At 46.6% G+C, this 20252-nt stretch overlaps 1 protein-coding gene across 1 annotated transcript in view; it reads right to left on the bottom strand.

The window, feature by feature from the left end:
* Positions 1-20252, bottom strand: part of LOC138249740 (solute carrier organic anion transporter family member 2B1-like) — a 464484-nt gene that overhangs the window by 131501 nt on the left and 312731 nt on the right. The window contains exon 10 of the mRNA XM_069203799.1: positions 10736-10934. Coding sequence (XP_069059900.1) covers positions 10736-10934 — 199 coding nt within the window. The remainder of the gene's footprint in view (positions 1-10735; positions 10935-20252) is intronic.

Genomic DNA, 20252 nt, shown 5'->3' with positions numbered 1-20252 from the left:
ATATTCTGTGATATAAAGAGAGACACTTGCTGTTCATTGGGCCACAAGAAAAGTAAAGAAATGTTTGTGGGGAAATAAGTTTGAAGTCAAAATAGACCATAAATCATTGTTTGAAATTTTCAGGAAAAAAGAAACAGATGCGATCTCTAGTAGAATTACCAAATGGGTTGTAGCACTCCAAGACTATGGGGCATATTTATACTCCGTTTGCGCCAAATTTGCGTCGTTTTTTTTCGACGCAAATTCGGCGCAAAACTAACGGCATATTTATACTTTGGCGTTAGACGCGTCTAGCGCCAAAGTATGAGTAAAGAGCGTCATTTTTTTGCATGAACGCCTTCCTTGCGTTAATGAGATGCAAGGTAGGCGTTCCCGTCCCAAAAAATGACTGCGACGCAAATGCGTCGTATTTATACTCCCAGGCAAAAATCACGCCCGGGAGTGGGCGGGCCAAAAAACCCCGCATTTGCGCCTCTTTTTAACGCCTGGGTCAGGGCAGGCGTTAAGGGACCTGTGGGCTCAAAATGAGCCCACAGCTGCCCTCCCATGCCCCCCTGCCACCCTTGCCCACCCCAGGAGGACACCCAAGGATGGAGGGACCCACCCCAGGGACATTCAGGTAAGTTCAGGTAAGTATAATTTTTTTTTTTTTTATATTTTTTTTTTGGCATAGGGGAGCCTGATTTGTGCCCCCCTACATGCCTCAATGCCCAATGACCATGCCCAGGGGACATAAGTCCCCTGGGCATGGCCATTGGGCAAGGGGGCATGACTCCTGTCTTTACTAAGACAGGAGTCATGTAAATGGCGTCTGGGCGTCGTTAAAAATGGCGCAAATCGGGTGGAGGCGATTTTTTTGCGTCAACCTGACTTGCACCATTTTTAAGACGCCCTAACGCCATTTTTCCCTACGCCGGCGCTGCCTGGTGTACGTTGTTTTTTTCCACGCACACCAGGCAGCGCCGGTCTGCTAGCGCCGGCCATTCAATAAATACGGCGCCCGCATGGCGCTTCAGAATGGCATTAGCCGGCGCAAAACTTTTTGACGCTAAACTGCATTAGCGCAGTTTAGCGTCAAAAAGTATAAATACGGGCCTATGTCTTTACGATTAAATATATTCATGGGGTAGAAAATAACATTGTAGATTATTTTTCTAGACTAGGAACAAGTATTGAACATAATCAGGAAGACGTTGATGAAATAAATGACTTTGATTAGGAGATTGTTTGTGCAATAGATATTTCAGTAGTTTCGAGAGGTTGGCTGGTTTGAAAGCACATACATTTCTTCAAGAAGTTGCATCAAATATAAAAACAGGGTGGTTCAGGAGACATAAAGAAACTGAAGGGATAAAGAATTTCTGGGATGTTAGAGATGAACTCTCTGAGAATGAAGGTCTGTTATATAGGGGAACCGGACTAATACCTTCCCAGTCTGTGACTGATAAACTGATAATGTTAGCTCATGAAGGACACCAGGGAATGTCGAAAACTAAGGGAAGGCTCAGAATGGCATACTGGTGGCCTGGAATGGACATTCAGATTGAAAGAATTGTAAGAAATTGTATTCAATGTGATCATACTGGGCAAAGTGCAGGCCTCCACAAGGCAGGGTTATCAATGGGGAATTCAGGCACCCCAGGGGTGAGGGGGTGGGGTGGAGGGGCCTTGGGCTTGGATAGAAGGTCCTTCTGTCTGGACCTCGGGGGGGGTCCTTAGGGGTGGATTTGGTTAGAGGTTCTTGGGCTTGCCCTTGGAGGGAGGGGTTTAGCCGGGGGGTAGGGCTTGGTCTTGGCAGTAGAGGGAGTGGGCTTGGCCTGGGAAGTGGGGGGAGTGGGCTTGGGCTTGGGTCTGGCAGCAGGAGCAGTGAACGTGATGGGGCAGAAAGGGCAGGATAGCAGGGTGCTTGGGGGAACAGGGACTGGGTCAGTGGTGGGGAACAGGGTAAACTCACAGAGGAAATGTTTTTTGGGGACACATGGGAGGTCAAGGGTAAGATGTTTGGGAGTGGAGGGAGTGGGTATGATTGTGAGGTGTGTATGTGGAGGTGCCTTGGGTGCAGGTGAGTGGGTGGATGATATGTGTGTGCTGGGGAACTGTTGGGTGGGTGAGTGCGGGCGTTTAGATTAACTGGGAGGAGATGGGGAGCAGATGCAGGAAGATGGCAGAGTTGACGTCTGAGTGAATATTGGGGTTGTGTCTGCAGGAAGTGTGGATATGCTGCTTGTGGGTGTGTTGACAGTCATGATGGCTGTGCCAGTGGTATATGGGCTGCATGAATGGGGGTCAGAGGATGATGTGATGGTAGCAGTGAGGGCACATGTAGCAGGATCAGTGAATGATGTGATGTTGACTGCAGGTGTGAGTGGTGTGTCAACTGTGAGGGGAAGGTGGTGGGGAGTCGATGCAGGGTTTGGATGTTGTCATGCCTGCATATGTCTGTTGAGTGTGTGCATGGCGGTGGTGGCATCTGTGGTGCTTATGTCTGTCCTTGTGTACTGTGCCTGTTGATGTGGATGTATGTGGGTCAGTAGGTGTGCCTTGGATGGGTGAGGGGAGTGGAATGTGGGTATGGGAACAGGTATCAGGACGGGGTACGGAAGAAGAAGAGACACTGGCTGCCATCAAGGAGGAGGCCAGAGCCTGAAATGATCTCTGTAGGCCAGATAAGGCACCATGAATGCCTTCGAGGAACACAGTGCATTGTTGCATCTGGGATGCCAGTCCCTGGTTGGCATTCATGATAGCTATCTGCCTCACAGAGATGGACCTCAGGAGGTCAATAGCTTCCTCATTCAGGGCAGCAGGGCTGGCTTGGGAAGGGGCAGAGGTGCCTGCGGCAATGGAGATGCCCACCCTCTTGGGCGAGCGGGCACCAGCAACTGGGTGGGGAGCTACAGGGAGAGCAGTGATGGTAAGGGGGGTGAAGGACAAGGATGATGCTGGGATGGTGCCAGATGGGTCCGCCACCACAAGGGAGCATCCACCGGAGAAGGACTAAGAAGATGTAGTGATTGATCCGGTCTCACCGTGGCACTCCCCTCACCCTCCGTCCCACTGGTCCCCTTGGCTCTGCTGGTGTCAGCCTCCTGGGTCCCATGGACTTCAGCTTCCCCAGTCACCGGTGCCCCTTCTCCTTCACCAGATGATGCTGATGCACACAAAGACAGGAGGACAGGGAGGGAGAGAGAGAGAGAGAGACAGGGTGCAATGGGTCAATGCCAGCACAACAGTCACACAGGGTAGAACATCAGCATTTGATGCCATGCCATCATACACTATGCCCACCTTTGAACATCCTACAACTTGGGAAGACCATCGGGTTAACTGCAACAACGCACATGTCAACCACTGATGGTCTGTCTGATGCAAACATGCACATAAGGAGTGTCATACCCACCACACCTGTCCAGTACCTGCCCACTACCCATGCCCATTGAGACAGACATGCAAATAACTGCACACCCAACTGGATCCTGCACGGCTAGTTGGCAGGCCTACATGGCTGTTGTCAAGTAGCACTGTCACTACTTGGTGCACCCACCCCAATACACATGCAGTACCTGCCAGCTGAATGAGGTCATGGATCCACCCCTGGCACAGTGGTTGGGCCGGATCAATCAAAATGCCCTGACACTCCAGGTCTAATGATCCTGTTGCCATGAGCTGGCAAGCACATCGGGCTAGTAGTTGGCCACACAGCTACAACATTGGAAGTCTGCCCTGCTACCACTGACTGCATGGCATTACATACACCTGTGATGTCAATCCTGCTCTGATGGACATAACCCATAGTGGACATCATTGTACCTGGCATCCATGCCACAGCTATCGAATGGTGCCCACCCAGAGCCACCATGTCAACACATGTTGCAAGTGAGAGTGAGTGCTTACCCCCCTGTGGCTGCTGTGCTGCCCTCAAGCACCCATCCGCCTCAGGGTAGGCCATTAGGGGGGTCAGGGCCCGGTGGGCACCCCTCCCTCGTTGGGAGGAATTCCCCAGCTGGGCCTTCATGGTCTTCTGGGCCAGGTGTCTCAGGTCCTCCTACCACCTTCTGCAGTGGGTGCTCTGCCGGGCAGGGACCCCCCAGGGTCTGCACTTGCTTGGCGATGGCCAAATCCCCTTCTTCTGATGGGCTCTGACCTGCATGGGTGACACAGACAGAAGAACACAGTCATGTAGGCATCCCTGAGACAGTAATGGACAGCACACATCACACTTCCACACCCACATGTCATCAGCCAATGTAGACTTAGGCCCCTCACCCATGTCTGTGCTCTGTACATACTGCCACCTACCAAGGCCCCATCCCCATCCACACATATCACATACAGGACAATTACATTCGGCTCACCTGCTGCTCTGGTGCCCCAAACAACTGCCCATAAAGGGGCAGGTCCCCATCCACGAGCCGCTCCAACTCTTCCTGGGTGAAGGGGGGGCCCTGTCTCCTGCAGGACATGGCATCTTGGCTTCCAGAGTCAGAACACAGCAGCACACGCAATGGAGGTCTTCAGTGCACGAGGCTCAGGAGTCAAGTGAGCAGGAGCACATGAAATGGCGGTCACGGCAGCCGTGGACATCACCACCAGCAGCAATCACCATTGGCCTCTGCCTCCCACTGGCAACTGTGTGAACCAATGGTGAGTTGCACAGTGGTTGTGACCGCTTACCGCCATGAGGTGTTACACCAGTTTGGATGATCTTATTTCCATCTGTCCATACATGCAGACAGGTGGCTACTATTTTACATATCCAATGTGTAATATGTGTGAAAGTTAGTGCGTCATGGGAAATATGTGCTGGCCTGCGACCACATCAACACCATCGACACAGTCTATGGTGCACAACATTGAACCAACTCTCTCCTGTTCCCAGGTATGATGGACAGTTGAAAATGAAGAATGCTCTGGTGTAAGGGCCCCTAGTGGACCTTGCCACCCTGGAGGAGCGTCACATCATCCAGACCTATTGCCTGAACCGTGACCATAATGGAACTGGCAGCCCAAATGGAGCCGGATCTGTTGCCTGTTTTTTTCTATCCCAATGCCATCCCTCCCACAGTGCAGGTGTTGTCAGTCCTCCACTACCTTGCCTCAGGCTCCTTCCAGGTCACAGTGAGCCTCACAGCTGGGATGTCGCAGCTCATGTTCAGCAACATCCTGAGGGATGTACTGTGTGCCCTGATCAAACATATGTCCAGCTACATCCGGCATGCACAATTGACCACTGTCAAGGCTGCATTCTACCATATAGCACACGTCCCACCTGATTGGGGCCATTGATGGCACCCACATTGAGTTGGTGCCACCCAGGAGGAATAAACAGGTGTACAGAAACAGCAAAAACTTTCATTCGGTCAATGTGCAGGTGGTGTGTCTTGCGGACCAATACATCTCCCAGGTGACGGACAGGTACCCAGGCTCTGTACATGATTCCTACATCCTGTGGAACAGCAGCATCCCACACATGATGGCACCACTCCAGAGGGACCGGGCCTGGCTCATCGGTATGTACCCGTGCATATGTGTGCCCCTCAGCTCTCTGCACCCTTGTGTCCCTGCCCTATTGCCCTCCCGGTCTTGACATGCCTCTTCCCTCTATGCACACAGGTGACTCTGGTTAGCTCAACCTGCCCTGGCTCATGACACCCTTGAGGCATCCAACCTCAGCTGCAGAGGACCATTACAATGAGGTCCACGGTCGTACCAGACAGGTAATTGAGAGATGCTTTGGCCTGCTGAAGGCCAGATTCCACTGTTCACATGTCTCCGGGCATGCCCTACCCTACAAGCCACAGAAGGTTTGCCAGATCATTGTGGCATGCTCCACAATTTGGCCCTGGTGCATCAGGTACCATTGCTGGATGCAGAGGAGGGGGTAGCTGTGCCAGTGACTGATGAAGGAGACATGGGGAGTGATGAAGAGGAGGATGATGAGGATGCAGCTGACTCCAGGGTGGAGATGATTCGACATCACTTCGGCTGAGATGTAGGTATGTGTAAACTGTGAGGTATGTGTCCTCTACAACTGTCTGCCTTGTCCCTGATTCCACCTGTTGTCTGTGACCACTGAAAGTATTGTTTGCAGTTCCGATTTTGGGTAGTTTGGGGGAGATGTCTCATGTGCCCATGGCTTAGGTAGTCACAGTGTACAGGTCATGCCTATTGTCAGGTAACTGTTGTGCTGGTGCACTACTGCCATCAATGTGTATGTTGAATGTTCCCTGAGCTGCTAGTTCAAGTGCTATGTGTGTGCCACGCAGGGTTGTTGCATCTGTGCAGCATCTGTCCTGGGAGTCAACACTGGGTGGCATTGCTACATTGTTGTTGGTGGGAGTGGGTATGGCGTCAGGTCTGGCACTGCATGCTGTGAGGGTTGGACAATTGGATTGGTAGGTGCTGTTTCTGTGTGTTGGTACTGGCTATATGGTTGTGGACATATCTGCCTTGGATTCCTGTTCCTACAGTGCATTTGTGTGGAGTTGACATCTGTGACTCCTACAGTGATTGTTGTCCCTGTCTTGCTCTACTTTCAGGACAACGTTGTGCTGAACTCTGGTCCCTGCCTGGCCTGTTGCCTCCATTGACATACTCTCTCAAGCCACTACCTGCTCCATGATCGACCTCCCAGCATTTTGCTCCCCCTTCTGTAACCCTCCTATGAATGTGCTGGGCGATGGGTTGCTACTTGTACACGTACTGACAGTTCCATGCGTACTCATGACAAATTAATTTGTATACATAAACGGTGCTCAATCGTTGTTTATTTGGGATGGACCAGTGTAAGGGGTGATGAGTGGGGTCATGGCAGAGGAGATCATCAGAGTGGAGAGGCCAGCTGTAGGTAGTGCAGGTCCAGTCTGCTGGCTATGGGTAGATGGAGATCTGGGAGAGGACAGTCGACAGGGTGTCACAGTCACACAAAAGGGTGAATGTTCAGAAGAGGGTCACTTCCTGGCAGTGGTCATTGTCTGGCCATCATGTCCGGCTAGATGTCTACTTGACATCCTCGCTTGCGTGGGGGTGCCTCAGCTACAGGAGTCGGGTGCTGGTGTCCTGTGAGTCCTGTGGTGGGGCCTCCATGGCACTGACTGCCGCTGACATGGAGGTGTGTGATGGGATGTGGCCAGTGGTAGGGGCCTGCTGGTTGGTGGTGGGCTCACGCATGACAGTGGTCTGATCCTTGAGCACCCCTACTATGGAGGCCATGGTGGTATTGTGGGCCTGCCACTGTTGTATGGCCTCCTGGTGGTATTGCCCCTGTAGCCGCTGGGTCTTCTGCACAATAGCGAGGATCTGGGCCACTGTGTCCTGGGTGTGCTAGTATACAACCAGGACTTAGTTGAGGCCCTCCTGGGCAGTCAGTTGGTGTGGCTGACCCGAGCCTTGGCCCACTGTTCCCCTCCCACTACCCCTGGCCCCCTGTGCCAGTGCCCCTGGCACAGTGTGCCCACTCCCAGTGGCAGCAGGGCCTTCATTGTCTGGGGTGTGTGCCCTTGACTCTGACCCCTGTACTATGAGGCACACCTCTGATTGATGGGTCCGTGGGGCACAGGTTTGGGTTCAGGGTCTCGCTATGGTGTTGTTGCCACATGGGAGGGGGCGTCTGGTGTGTCCAGGGTATGTGTGCCATTGGTGGACTGTCCAGTGGCCCCAGATGGCCCAGGCAAGCCGTCCTCATCCAGACATCCAGTGGGGCCTTCATCCTGGGAAGGGATTTCTTGGTCTGGCATCCTCTGCAGGTGTCAGTGGCAGGCGTACCTGTGGATGGATGCAGTAGATGTGTGGCTATCCCTGTTGTGATGCATGCAGTGGCTCGACTTGCTTCTCAGTGATGGCAATGACAGCTGCTGCACTGCAGACATAGTTTTGGGCTGGGTTGTGGGAGCTGTGGTTCTTCACATTGTGGTTGACATCCATGCATTAGGGGTGTGTGAGTTGGGATGGTGGGGGTGGGGTGTCATGCAGAGGAGGTTTGTGGTGTGTTTGGGACGTGGCATTGGGGTGGGTTGGAGAGTGGTGGGGAGGCATGCTGGGCGGTTGGTGCTTGGGGGGTATTGCTGACTTACCAAAGTCGAGACCTCCGCTGATGCCAGTCAGGCCGTCAGGATGCAATTTGTCCAGGACCTTCTCCTCCCAGGATATCAACTGAAGGAGAGGAGGTGGGGGCCCACCGCCGGACTTGTTGCTGGCTATCCTCTGCCTGGACGCCATGGAACGGATCTTCCCCCTGAGGTCATTTCACCTCTTTCTGATGGCCTCCCTTGTGCGTGGGTATGTGCCGACTGCGTTGACCCTGTTGACGATCCTCTGCCATAACTCTGTCTTTTTGGCGATGGATGTTTGCTGTACCTGGACTCCCATGAGCTGTGGCTCTACTTTTATGATCTCCTCCACCATGACCAGCAACTCATTGTCGGTGAACCGTGGGTGCTTCTGGCGTGACATGTTGTGGGGTTGGTATGTACTGAGCGTGTTGGGTGCAGCATGGGGTGTGTGGTAATGAGGGGGTGTTTAGCTGTGTTTGCTGGTGAACTGTGGGGTTGATTTGTACAATGTGTGCTGTGTGATATTTGTTTGCTGTGTTTGGCATGTGCTTCATCTCGGGTGTGGCTGTGGCTGCTCGTATTTGGCGCAAGGGATTGTTGGTGTGGGGGGGTGTTATATGGTGGCGTGGTCAGGTATGCATGGTGTGTGTATGGTTGTCAGGTGTGGGATATGTAACTAGCCAATGTGGTGTTGGCTACTTTCCGCTGTGACTTTTTGTTCCTCCGTGGTGCGAAGCACCAACGGTTTCTGCCATGCGTGCTCCGCTGTGCTGGAGGTTGCCTTATAAAAGGACGGTCGCAATGGTGTCGGCGTGGCGGGGCAGACGGTTGATCAGTCACTCTTTCGCCGTGGGTTGGCCTAGCGGTGTTGGTTTTGTGTCTGTATTTGGGCGGTTTGTGTTTTGTGACTCGTAATCCAGCGGTCTCTATGACGCCACCACTGCTGGTATGGTGGTGCAATTTTGCATGACGGTCTTGCCCGAAAACTGGCAAACTCCTAATGAGGCCCTGTGTGTTGAAAACAACAGGAATTGGATAATTCTGCTGGTTTAAGTTTTTTAAGGTTCTTTAATTATAGTTGTACATAGTTTACAGTAGTGAGAATCTGTTATTTCTGTAAAAATGTTTTCTATTGGAAAAGGGGACGGTGTTTGCCTACATAGTTGCAGCTATAGTGTTATACATTACCACACACATTCATATCAGTTATGTGGACACATGGTTCTACAATCACCAAGTTTCTGAATTCTACATTTTTGCCCCATAACGAGTTGTCTGGCTCCCCCATTTTGGCAGAAGGTGAGAGTTTTAGACCGGAGTACAAGTCATGCAGTAATACTTTGCGTAGTATTTCTGTCAACAGTAATACCAGATGGATTTTCTGATACATATCTACCTGCAAAAAGCAGGTTGAATATAAGCCAGGAAAAAGGCTTGCAATTATAACTGTATCTGCCGAAATCAGTGCCATAACACCACTTTCCATATGGAAGTATCCATTCCATAGGGTCCTACTGCATAGCAACTTGTGATCACTGATACCAATGACCCTGGTATAATTCATACCACACATTGTATTTACTACACCAAGATATCAGACCACTCCTCATCAGGAGCTTAGTAAAACAGAGCTATCACTGCAAATTAAGGCCATGTTTGCAAATTCTTTCAGTGAAAAAATATATTTAGGTTAAAAAACATGAAGCATTTTGCACATGGCCCAATTCTCAAACTGTTTTTACCTTTGCACAAAACTGGTTGCATATGCAAAATGCCTGTTGACCGTATACATGTAGGTCTTACACTACATTTCTGCAGAGGTTATACAATGGACTAGCAGGTAAAAAAGCATTTACGCCCATCATTGACAAACATAAGTGCATGCACATGCATACATCCTGCTTTTCCCTTCCTATGCACCAGGTTAGCCTTGGTACAGTGGAAGGCAGAATTCATATGTGGATGGATATGTTGATTGAAGTAGATATAAAACCACTTGTGTTTGCCTGGATGGGTATTTATGGGCATGTATCTCGAAATGGGTACTTCCACCATCGTGGGTAGAGATCTGAAGGCCAGTCTAACAACCCATGTAGCTTAACAGAGCCAGTGCATAATTGGGTATGCATCAATAGTCTCTCGTGCATTGAGGCTTGGGCTGCACAGCACTTGCAGAGATGTCCCCACCCTCCACACTGGATGCCTCGTATGTGAATACAAGATTTGGGCACTGGTAAATGCTTCTCATACTGCTCAATTGCACACTCTGTGCACAGGAGCTGTGTGAACTGCCTGTAGTGTATAAGGCCCAAGGTGTCTTCAAGTAAAACAGTATACACAATGGGGCTGATTCACAGAAGCACTTATTAATACAGGAAGCAATACTGTGGGAGTACTCTTAAGTGATCATATGCAGTTGTGAACGAGCACTGAAACACAAACAGCACATCCTTTTCAAGTTGTAATCATGTAATATGACTATTCCTGAAAATATTCCCACATTTCACATTCTTTGGGACCAATTCACAAAGGTTTATGAGTGCACATAAAAGAGCACTAAAGGATTACTACTGCATATACTCCAACATGCCTTTGTGAATAGGTCCCAATACCATCATTGAAAAACAAGAACGCTAGTGTTACAGATTTGTTTAACATCTTGGCAGCCCTGAATACTTGTTTACCTTCCAACTGGCAGATGTCCTGGAGCAAAAAATGTCTGTGTTGGACATCCAAGGAAAATGATGGGCAGATGTATGGCGATGCACAGGGACATTACAGTGACACACATCGTACCACACTGCTTCAGCGACATCCGGAACCTCTTCATGATTGCCCCTCCCACAATGATTCCCATCATGACTCCAGGAATGTACACAGTACCTGAGAAGAGCAACCACAAAACAGGAGTACTTTTACAGTGTGTTCAGTCTGAAGAGCAGCACATACAAACAAGACATGATGTTTCATTCCAGGACTCCCTGCCAGGTTATAAAGAGATGTCCCTGGCATGGTACATAGCTCCCCTGGTGAAAGTACTGTTCTTTTTTCCTTAGGGTTGGAGTATGTGAATATACTAAGAGTATTCAGTTGTCCACCTTGCTCTATAGTACACACCATAAGAGTACATGGTCAAGGAGGGTGTTATGCGCAACAGGGCATCAGGGACGAAATCATCTATGTAAACGCGTCTCCCCATCTCTCACTGTCCAACCAAGTACTGAAATTGAAGACCCTATCCATAGATAGACCAACACACTGCTGACCTATTTTGTTTGAGTACAGCACTAGTACACTACCTAAAGGCCCACTCTGAGGCAAGGGTTCTAGAACACTCCAAAATAGCTGGGGGGGGGGGCTATAACCATCTACTGGCAAGCAGAACCCTATTTCCCCAGTGATGAAGTGAGCTTTAGGTAGGAATTATTCACCAGTATTCTTACATTAAACAAAGGTTGGAAACATTTAACATGGTCTAAAACTTGCACTGCAATGTTTTTTAAGTAACCACATCAGTGACCAGGATGAAATATTAACATTTCAGTGAGACATGGCTGTGGTTGATCACTGATAAATGTGAATCTAAAATCCATCAAATTTCTTCAGTTACATAGAAGTTAATTAAGAGGCGTCTTCTGCTTTGTTAAGTTTGTATGGCTATGATTAGCATCTATGACTGTTTAAATAACTTACTGAGGGAGAACTTTATCAGTGACTACAGAGAGGATAATGGGGAAAGGGTTTGTATCGACTCGTGAAACGTTATCAGAATGAATTCACTATAACCCTCCTATCCATCTTGATGCAGCACACCAAATATCTCAAGCACCAGTTGGACACCTGGTATCTACTGATCCTTCTGATCTCCAATGCCTCGACGTGCAAGTAGGTGTCTAGAAATCTAATTCCCAAAGGTGGCACACTGTCTCAGCTGCTCTTCCACACCTATTTCGCTTGAACTAATATCATCCTATAATAAACTTTTTCTAAAAAAGTATCAACAAAATCTTAAAATCTCAAAGAAAACCATTAAAAGTAATAACAAAGAGACCCTGATGATAATACAAATCTAAATACCTAATAGATATGAGTGTATGGAAAGAAAAATGCAGAAACCAAATAAAGTGCAATCCATAATAAATTACTTATATAAAGCTAAAGCAAACTCATGTCTCTTAGGGCCTGATTTATACTTTTTTAGCGCTGCATTTGCGTTATTTTTTGACGCAAAAGCGGTGCAAACTTACAAAATGTAATTATATATTGTAAGTTTGCACCGCTTTTGCATAAAAAAATTACGCAAATGCGGCGCTAAATAAGTATAAATCAGGCCCTTAGTCTTTCTTGAAAAAAGCAAATATTTCTCCTATCCCTCAGGTGTACATTGACCCTGGTTCTTACCCTGAGCCCAGTATAACTCTCAAAATCAAAGTTCCAAGTTTAAATCAAATAGTACGCTCAAAAGTATGTGAATTTTTCAAAAGGCCTCCAATTACTTGCCTGGATTTTACAAAAAGGGTTAAATCCAACAAATTTAGGCCCAGATTTATACTTTTTGACGCAAACCTGCATTAGCGCCGGTTTGCGCCAAAAAGTGTACCGTCGACTACCGCCATTCCTATACGCCAGCCGGGCGTCATATCTAAGGAATGACACAACCCGGCGCTAGGGCCCGGTTAGCATCAAAATAAATTACACTAACCGGGCAGGGGAGGCTTAGGGAAGGCTTGGGGTTGTGCGTCAAAGAATGGTGTAAGTCAGGTTAGCGTAAAAAATATTGACTCTAACCTGACTAGCCTCATTTTTTGACACACAACCCCCTTGGACATGACTCCTGTCTTAGCAATGACAGGAGTCATGCCCCCCTGCCCAATGGCCATGTCCAGGGGACTTCTGTCCCTGGGGCATGGCCATTGGGCACAGTGTCATGTAGGGGGGCCCACGTGAGTCCCCCCTATGTCACTTTAAAAAAATAATGATAAACTTACCTGGACTTACCTTGGATGGGTCCCCCCATCCTTGGGAATCCTCCAGGGCTGGGTGAGGGTCGCAGGGGGTGCCCCTGGGGGCAGGGTAGGGCACGTGTGGACTGTTTCCGACCATGGAAATGAGCCCACAGGTCCCCTATGGTGTGCCCTGACCCAAGGCGTTAAATATTGGCGCTAAACAGGCTTAGCACCATTATTTAAGGCCCTCCTCCTCCCATGCGTCTTTTTTGCACGGGAGGATAAATAAGGCGCAAATGCCTTAGAGTTTTTTATTGCCTGGGAACACCTACCTTGCATCTCATTGAACCAAGGTAGGTTTCCACTGTAAAAATTGACGTTAACTCCAATATTTTGACGCTGGACGGGTCTAGCGTCAAAATATAAATATGGAGTTAAGTTTGCACCGGATTTGCGTTAAAAGAAATTACGCAAATCCAGCGCAAACAGAGTATAAATATGGGCCTTAAAGTCTACAGGATGCCATTAATTAAATTATTCCAATTATATTAAGTGATTGATGGATCCCTCATACCAGGAACAAAAAGACGGGTCCGGGACAGCATCTGGTTTCATAATTACTAATTGAGCAGACATCTGTGCATGCATGGCAAAATAACATGTATTGTGCAGGTGTTCTTTAGCCTGGAATGAGAGTAGATGCACACACTGCCTCCTGAATAAACAGTACGGTTTGTGTCTTTCCTTCATTTGTTTACCAATGTATGCCCTTCTGTTTACATGTAACATCCCCAAAAATGAGGGTAAAAGGCATGAAACTGCAACACTTACATTTGGATGCAGGGATCTGGTGTTGTTAAGCTTTTGTATCCCCATCACCAGTTTATTTTAGCCACTCAGTGCACTTGTATGTGAGCATCTTTCGAGGCATCCAGACAAATGTTACTGTCATTGCCCTTGCCGTTAGGAATCTAGCCAATAGGCGTTGAGCAAATCTGTCAATTAGCAGTGGACTTTCCTTGGAAGTTGTTAATACATCTGGTCCAAAGGGTTACCATGGGAGCAGGAAGCAGGTAAAATAAACAGGGGCCTCCTTAGCTTCGAAGTTTCAGCCCCTTGCTCTTGGACCTGCCTCTAAGCGGTAGTTATCAAATCCTGGGGTATTAGCAGGGCTTGCGTGGCTCTTGATCTCACGTAGGCTTCTCCTGGAATTGTGTTGAGTTTTCAGAAACATTTTTTCTATCTTCTACCACACCCACCTCCTCCGATTCAGAGAGTTGAGCTCTTTTTTTCAGACCCCTAGGATCATACTGATATCAGGATAATGTTTGGTAAATGGCTCAGTCATCACTGCGAATTTAACTTGTCTGTAATTGTCATGCAGAGTGTTGTGTGAATTACAGTTGTGCACTGATGAGTCGGTCTTCATTCACTAACTTCACTTTGATGCACTGACAGACCTTCTAAATATTCATGTTCTATAATACTGCATTGAATTTATAGGTACAAATAAAAGGTGTTCACAGTCTCTCCAAGTTATTTACAATATGTTTTGGATATCCGAGTAAGCATCTCCAGATTGATGTCCTGGCTCACAGTTTTACCATGACAGTGATTACCATTAGGTGCTTTAGAAAGTATGTATTACACCTTTCTCTTAAGGGTTGAAGTGCCTTATATGTTTTGGGTCCCTTCACATTCACCTGCTTTTCATTGCTACCTCACACCTTGAGTATGTGTAAAGCGCGCTACATCGGGGGAGGGTTTTCCTGTTGCTCCCTCCTCCTGACCTCTATTTGTACATTTCCCCCTGTTATTGGCTGCTTGAATCTTTTTGTAAAGCACTCTCATGCAATCGGACCAAGCCCGAGCTATATTTAAAAAATAAATAAATAGATAAATAAATGAATGACAGTCAGAAAACCTACTGAAAATCTTACCTCATGTCCTAGTTGAAGGAAAAGAATGATTTTATTATTCCCAGCTTCAACTTAGCCATGTTAAAGTCAATCAAATCGGACAGCCCCTTAGGCCCAGATTCAGAAAGTTTTGGCATCAGGTTAGGGTTACTGTTTTAATGCTAAATCTTTTGGGGGATTCACAAGCCAACCCAAGTTGTTGTTTGCATTATTTTGTATGGAAAAGTACCGCAAAGCAACGCGAAATGCTGCTGTGCATTACTTTGCGTCAAATGAATATTACATGGGTGATACATGGGCGTACCTGTGCTACCACCCATGCGTTTTGGCGCTAAACCCCATTCGCTAACATTAGTAGAAGTATTTTAGCGCCAAAAATGAACGCTTTTTGAAAGGAAGCGTAAAATGGAGAAGTATTTTCATTTCTCCATGCCTTTCCGACTTTGTATGTGTGCTGCACTGTGCAGCACACCTACAAAGTAGGAAAAGCTTTTTCACTTATCTGGGCCTAGTGTCGAGAAAGGGTACCGTTCTTGTACAAACCTATGCTAGGATCACACACACCCTAGCACTATGGCGCTAAGGTGTGGGCGTGGCGCATGGCAGCTGGAATCAGGGGCGGTGCTAGGGAGGGGGAAGAGAGCTATTTCTATGTGAATATGGCGCTCTCCTGCTCCCTCCCTCTCACGTGGCTCAGCGCAGCACATCACAGCATTTTTGGGTGCGGTTCTGCGTTGCCTGACAGCTTTTAGAATCTGGGCCTTAAAGTGTTCCGTGCAAAACTCCTCTAACTGATTATGTAATGGAAGAAAGGTAAGTTTCTAAGTTATAATTACCAATCACTCAAAATTGCCTAAAACGTAAACACAAATGGCTAAAGCTACTGTTGACACGCGGGTGCACAAAGATTCGCACTCTTTTAAAATCATATACTAACCCAATATTTACAAAAATGGCATTATGAACTTGCAACATAGGATTGTAAAACACCACTCAGAAGCAATCATTGACGACCACTGCACTCAAAAACGAAAATTAAAAAACGACCTTTCATTTTTTTACACAACACCACTCTCCTTGCAATTCCTGCAAAATGCAAAAAACTTAAACAATCCTTACTAAAAAAAAAAATCGACTTTGACCTACTTTGGGGAAGAAATGTCATTTAACAATGGCAACATTGATTCAAGCTTCAGAAGCCAACATTAAGCTCTTACTCAGATGCTCCTGAACATTCAGAAAAATACTGCCGAATGAAACGCTCAGTGGTACCCTTGTCATATTCCCTGCCCCTCCCTAAACAATACCAACATACCACTCTGCAACAAAAAAAAACCTACTTTTCACTCCTAGACACTCATCGAAATTCCATCTTCTCTTTTCTCCCTGCAAGTAGCTCCACACACCTCCCCCAAATCAAAACCTTGCCCCCGATGGCTAATCAAAGTAGCTCCATTATCCTATGTTCTGCACACCCCCACATCATGGCTACCCCTTTCCCGACACTATCAATATTTTCATTTGAAACTGCAACTGCTGTTCCGCCGGCACAGATAACACAAATACCACTGCAGCATCACCAATGCAGCTCAGAAAGACACCCTCTTGCAGGTTTCCCTCTCTAAATATGTCCTAACAAAGTGGTCTACTAAAATCTCGTCTGCTTCCTTCAATTAGACAAATGTCTCTCAATCCTCCTCCCCAGATCCAGAAAGTAATCAGTACCATAACGTGTGAACTAACAGGAATCCACTTCAAGCTTACATCCCTAGACAGCAAAATGAGTCACCATACATCTAGCTTCAGCAGAGGTCCTTGCAATGAACCTACCAGAAAGCTCAGACCACTTGATAACTCACTACCTCTTCTGATGAAAGTCATCGAGGACTTGCTCAGAGAATATGACACACAAGTGAAGAGAACTCTCAACCAGGCAATATCTCTCATTCCTGTCATTTAGAACAGGACAAGAAACACACAGCAGAGTCAGTGACAAATTGTTATTCCAAACAACCAAATTAAAAAAGTCATTAAAATATTTTCAGCTGCTACCCATATCACTCAATACTGTTTAATTTAAAGCACCTACTGCAGATCAGTGGTATAACATGACATGGAAACAGCAGAATCAAAACCTTTAACCCAAGATACAAGCACCAGTCTCTCTCCTGAAAACAGAAGATGCCAGCAGACAACATTCCAGGAGGTGGTACTTAACTGACATCAAGATGGTGGGTGCATTGTGGGACCAGGAATGGGACCAGGCAAAGGAAAAGGAAGAGCAGGAAGCTAGAAGCAACAGAGGACACCAGGAAATAGATGACCAAGATGACAAAGAGCAGTTAAACGTAGAACAATCGAGCAGCCGAGATGCAGCTGAGATGCCTGTCAATCAAACGGACACCACAGAAGTGGCAGGATGTTCTTGTGCCCTCCTAATCTGGGCTCCAGTGTTGTGGCTCCCCTTCTAACACCTCCTCCATTGCAGAGCTGGTGTGGTGAGGCTGCAGTGGTAGTCTTTGCCAGCTGGAAGCCCCGGCTTGGAAGATGGGGGCACCAGTGCATCTTGTGGCCTGCGGCTAAAACTGACAAAAGCAGATGCAGCTTTGGAGGGTCATGAGAGAAGAAGAGAGAAGAGTACAAGTCTGATAAACTCTGTGGCAACACTGCACCCTGCAGTGTGGAGCGAGAAAACTGTTGGGCAATTTGACCATAACTTGGAGGATAACCCTACCTCTGTACTTGGCAGTGAGAGTTTAGTACATTGCGGAGGTAGAGGCATGAGGGGTGGTGTGTGGTGCCCAGTACATAGTTTAATGACCTCTAGTGCCTCCCCAAATTGGTTTTGGGATGATCCAGAAGCGCTCCATTGCCCTGTTGTCATCCCCATATTAAGTACCAAAAGCATTAAAAGGAAAAGCAAAAATAAAGATACATTTTCTTGAGTAGAAATACAACAGCCAGTCAGTTTTTACTTCTGGAACTTAACCAGATTCCATGCTAAGGCAGAAAAACTTGACACAAGAGTATAAGCTGCTCCTCTTTTATGGTCTAAAACAAAGCTTAAAAATTTGAGAAGTAATCATGGTGCCCATGGCATCTGTCAGCAGCTTGGGAGGGCATCTGAGCCTAATTGTGGTGTGGCCTGGCTTTGCACCTCATCATTTAGCAACCAACAGAAAAGGGTGAGCCTCATCAAAGTGTAACGACCTCCACATGGTTACCCATGTACCGTCCTCAGTTGGCTACAAACTTGCTGCCCCCAAGATTGGAGTTTTTTCATCAGCCCCCATATTTTGACCACAGTAGCGTGACTAATTTGATTAGTTTCCCTCTATCAACTGGGGCTAAAAGAAGCAGCACAGCAACATCAATCAACCTCAGTAAACTGCATAGATAACCCCCAGCGTCTCACTCCTACCCACCTATCCTGGTCTGCGGTAAGAGGACGAGACCCTAAACATTAAAATTACTTCTGAAAATCTTGAAGAGCAAGATGGCATCTCTGTCTTGGTTAAACTTACTAAAGTCACTTGATGAAAGAGTAAAAGTTCTAATTTACCAGTCGACAAAATTGAAACTTTAGATTGACTCATTACAGCTCAGTGATAGTAACTATCAATTACAAAGTAAAAGCACTTATACTCAAAATTAATTGTACATCTTTGACTGGCTCTTCAATTTACAGTTTGAGAACCACGTACTCTGACATGAAAGTTAGCTATTTATGTCAGTCTACAATATATAAATTAGCTGACCAACCATAAACCTTGAGGATACTCTCCATGGAGGCAAAAAATATTCAATCAACACTATTTTTAATAATGGCAGGTGTTATAAGTGCCCTTGTTCAGTCATCAAAATCCATTCTCAATGTTCAGGCACGAGTCCATCTTGAGCAGGAGGATCATACAATCTTCCTAATAGAGTCACCTATGCAGGCACAATCAGGCCCCTTGGCTAAGGAGTTTGTCAGAAGCCCATCTTTTTTAGCATCCTGTAGTGATTCATTCAACACACATTTGGCTTAAAAATTCCACAATTTCCACACCCATTTCCTTTGACAAAAATGTAAAGGAAAAGGCTGAGAAAAGTCCATAATAAAAAGGCCCAGCATAAGGGATTAACATCTCCGATTTTACAGTCGTAAATTGATATCAGAACCTCCAATTGCCCCCCCCCCAGTTGGCTCAAAAACGATTTCCCATTTTTTCAAATCAAAAAAGTTTTGCAAGGCGGATCAAATATGAATGCTTGTATTTGTGAGCCAGTTGTAGCATCTCTGGCTTCACAACTGCCAATTGCCAGCTCTCCTGTGAATTTGAATTCAGGTCTAACAATACTTGTAAGTGCCATCTTATCTATGCAAGATGTGCTTCCAGCAAATCAAGATATTCTTAAAAACACCCCACAAGGGAAATCAATACCTAAAAATGTAAGTTGTGATAAAAGGTTAAGCACCCTCCAACCTGCCTTGCACAATTCTATTGGTCTGATTTAAAAAAGTTAACATTCCATCGTGAAGTAGATTTAGGCCCCTATGTGGTCTTTTAACATTCAGTGCTCATCTCCCCCAAATAACATGATAAAGGGGCCCTTGTGCTGGGAAACAGTGAACAAGTTGTATCTCCATCCATTACTACAAATTTGCTGGTGGCTCTCTCATACATTGAGCATTCAATGGAAAATTTGGTTATTCATTAAAGCACGACCACACTAAGCCTCATGGATAACTTTCAAAGAAAATTAGTTTGATGCCCAGAATTTCAATTGAGAGGACCTTTTGACATCCTAAATAGAGGAAATATCACAAAGACTTTGGCTGTCCATGTTGAAAAAGCATTTATCATCCAAAGATACTTTATAGTTCAATTTGTCCAACTGCCCTCAAAACTTCAAAGGGAGGCAACCTTGGTGATAAGGGCATCTGCTGAAATTGTCAACTTTGTTCTTTCTAAAAAGTACATTTTCTTATAATGAGTCATCAACATTGATAGACTAATCATGCAATTGTCGGAGCTTTTTTCTTCCTCTCAAAAATGCTCTCTATGAGGTCCGGTGGATCTTTTCAACCAGCATAGAGGTAGTAGAAACAGATTCAGCATAAGACCCACTCAAAAATTTACAAGTACAGCATGACCCATTTGGCCATGCAAGGACAACTCCAGTCAAGAATAAAGTTAAGGGCTTTCTTACAAACTCAGACTCAGTCATGTAGACAATTCTCAAAACAAAGCTAAAATGATACAATGTCACCAGGGGTTGACCAAAGCGACAAAAGAAGTTTAGTCACACTAACATTAACAAGACTAAACACTCAATAATAACCATACAAA

Source organism: Pleurodeles waltl, chromosome 8 (assembly GCF_031143425.1).
Source record: "Pleurodeles waltl isolate 20211129_DDA chromosome 8, aPleWal1.hap1.20221129, whole genome shotgun sequence".
NCBI lineage: Eukaryota > Metazoa > Chordata > Amphibia > Caudata > Salamandridae > Pleurodeles > Pleurodeles waltl.
This window is presented reverse-complemented; position numbering and strand designations above follow the sequence as displayed.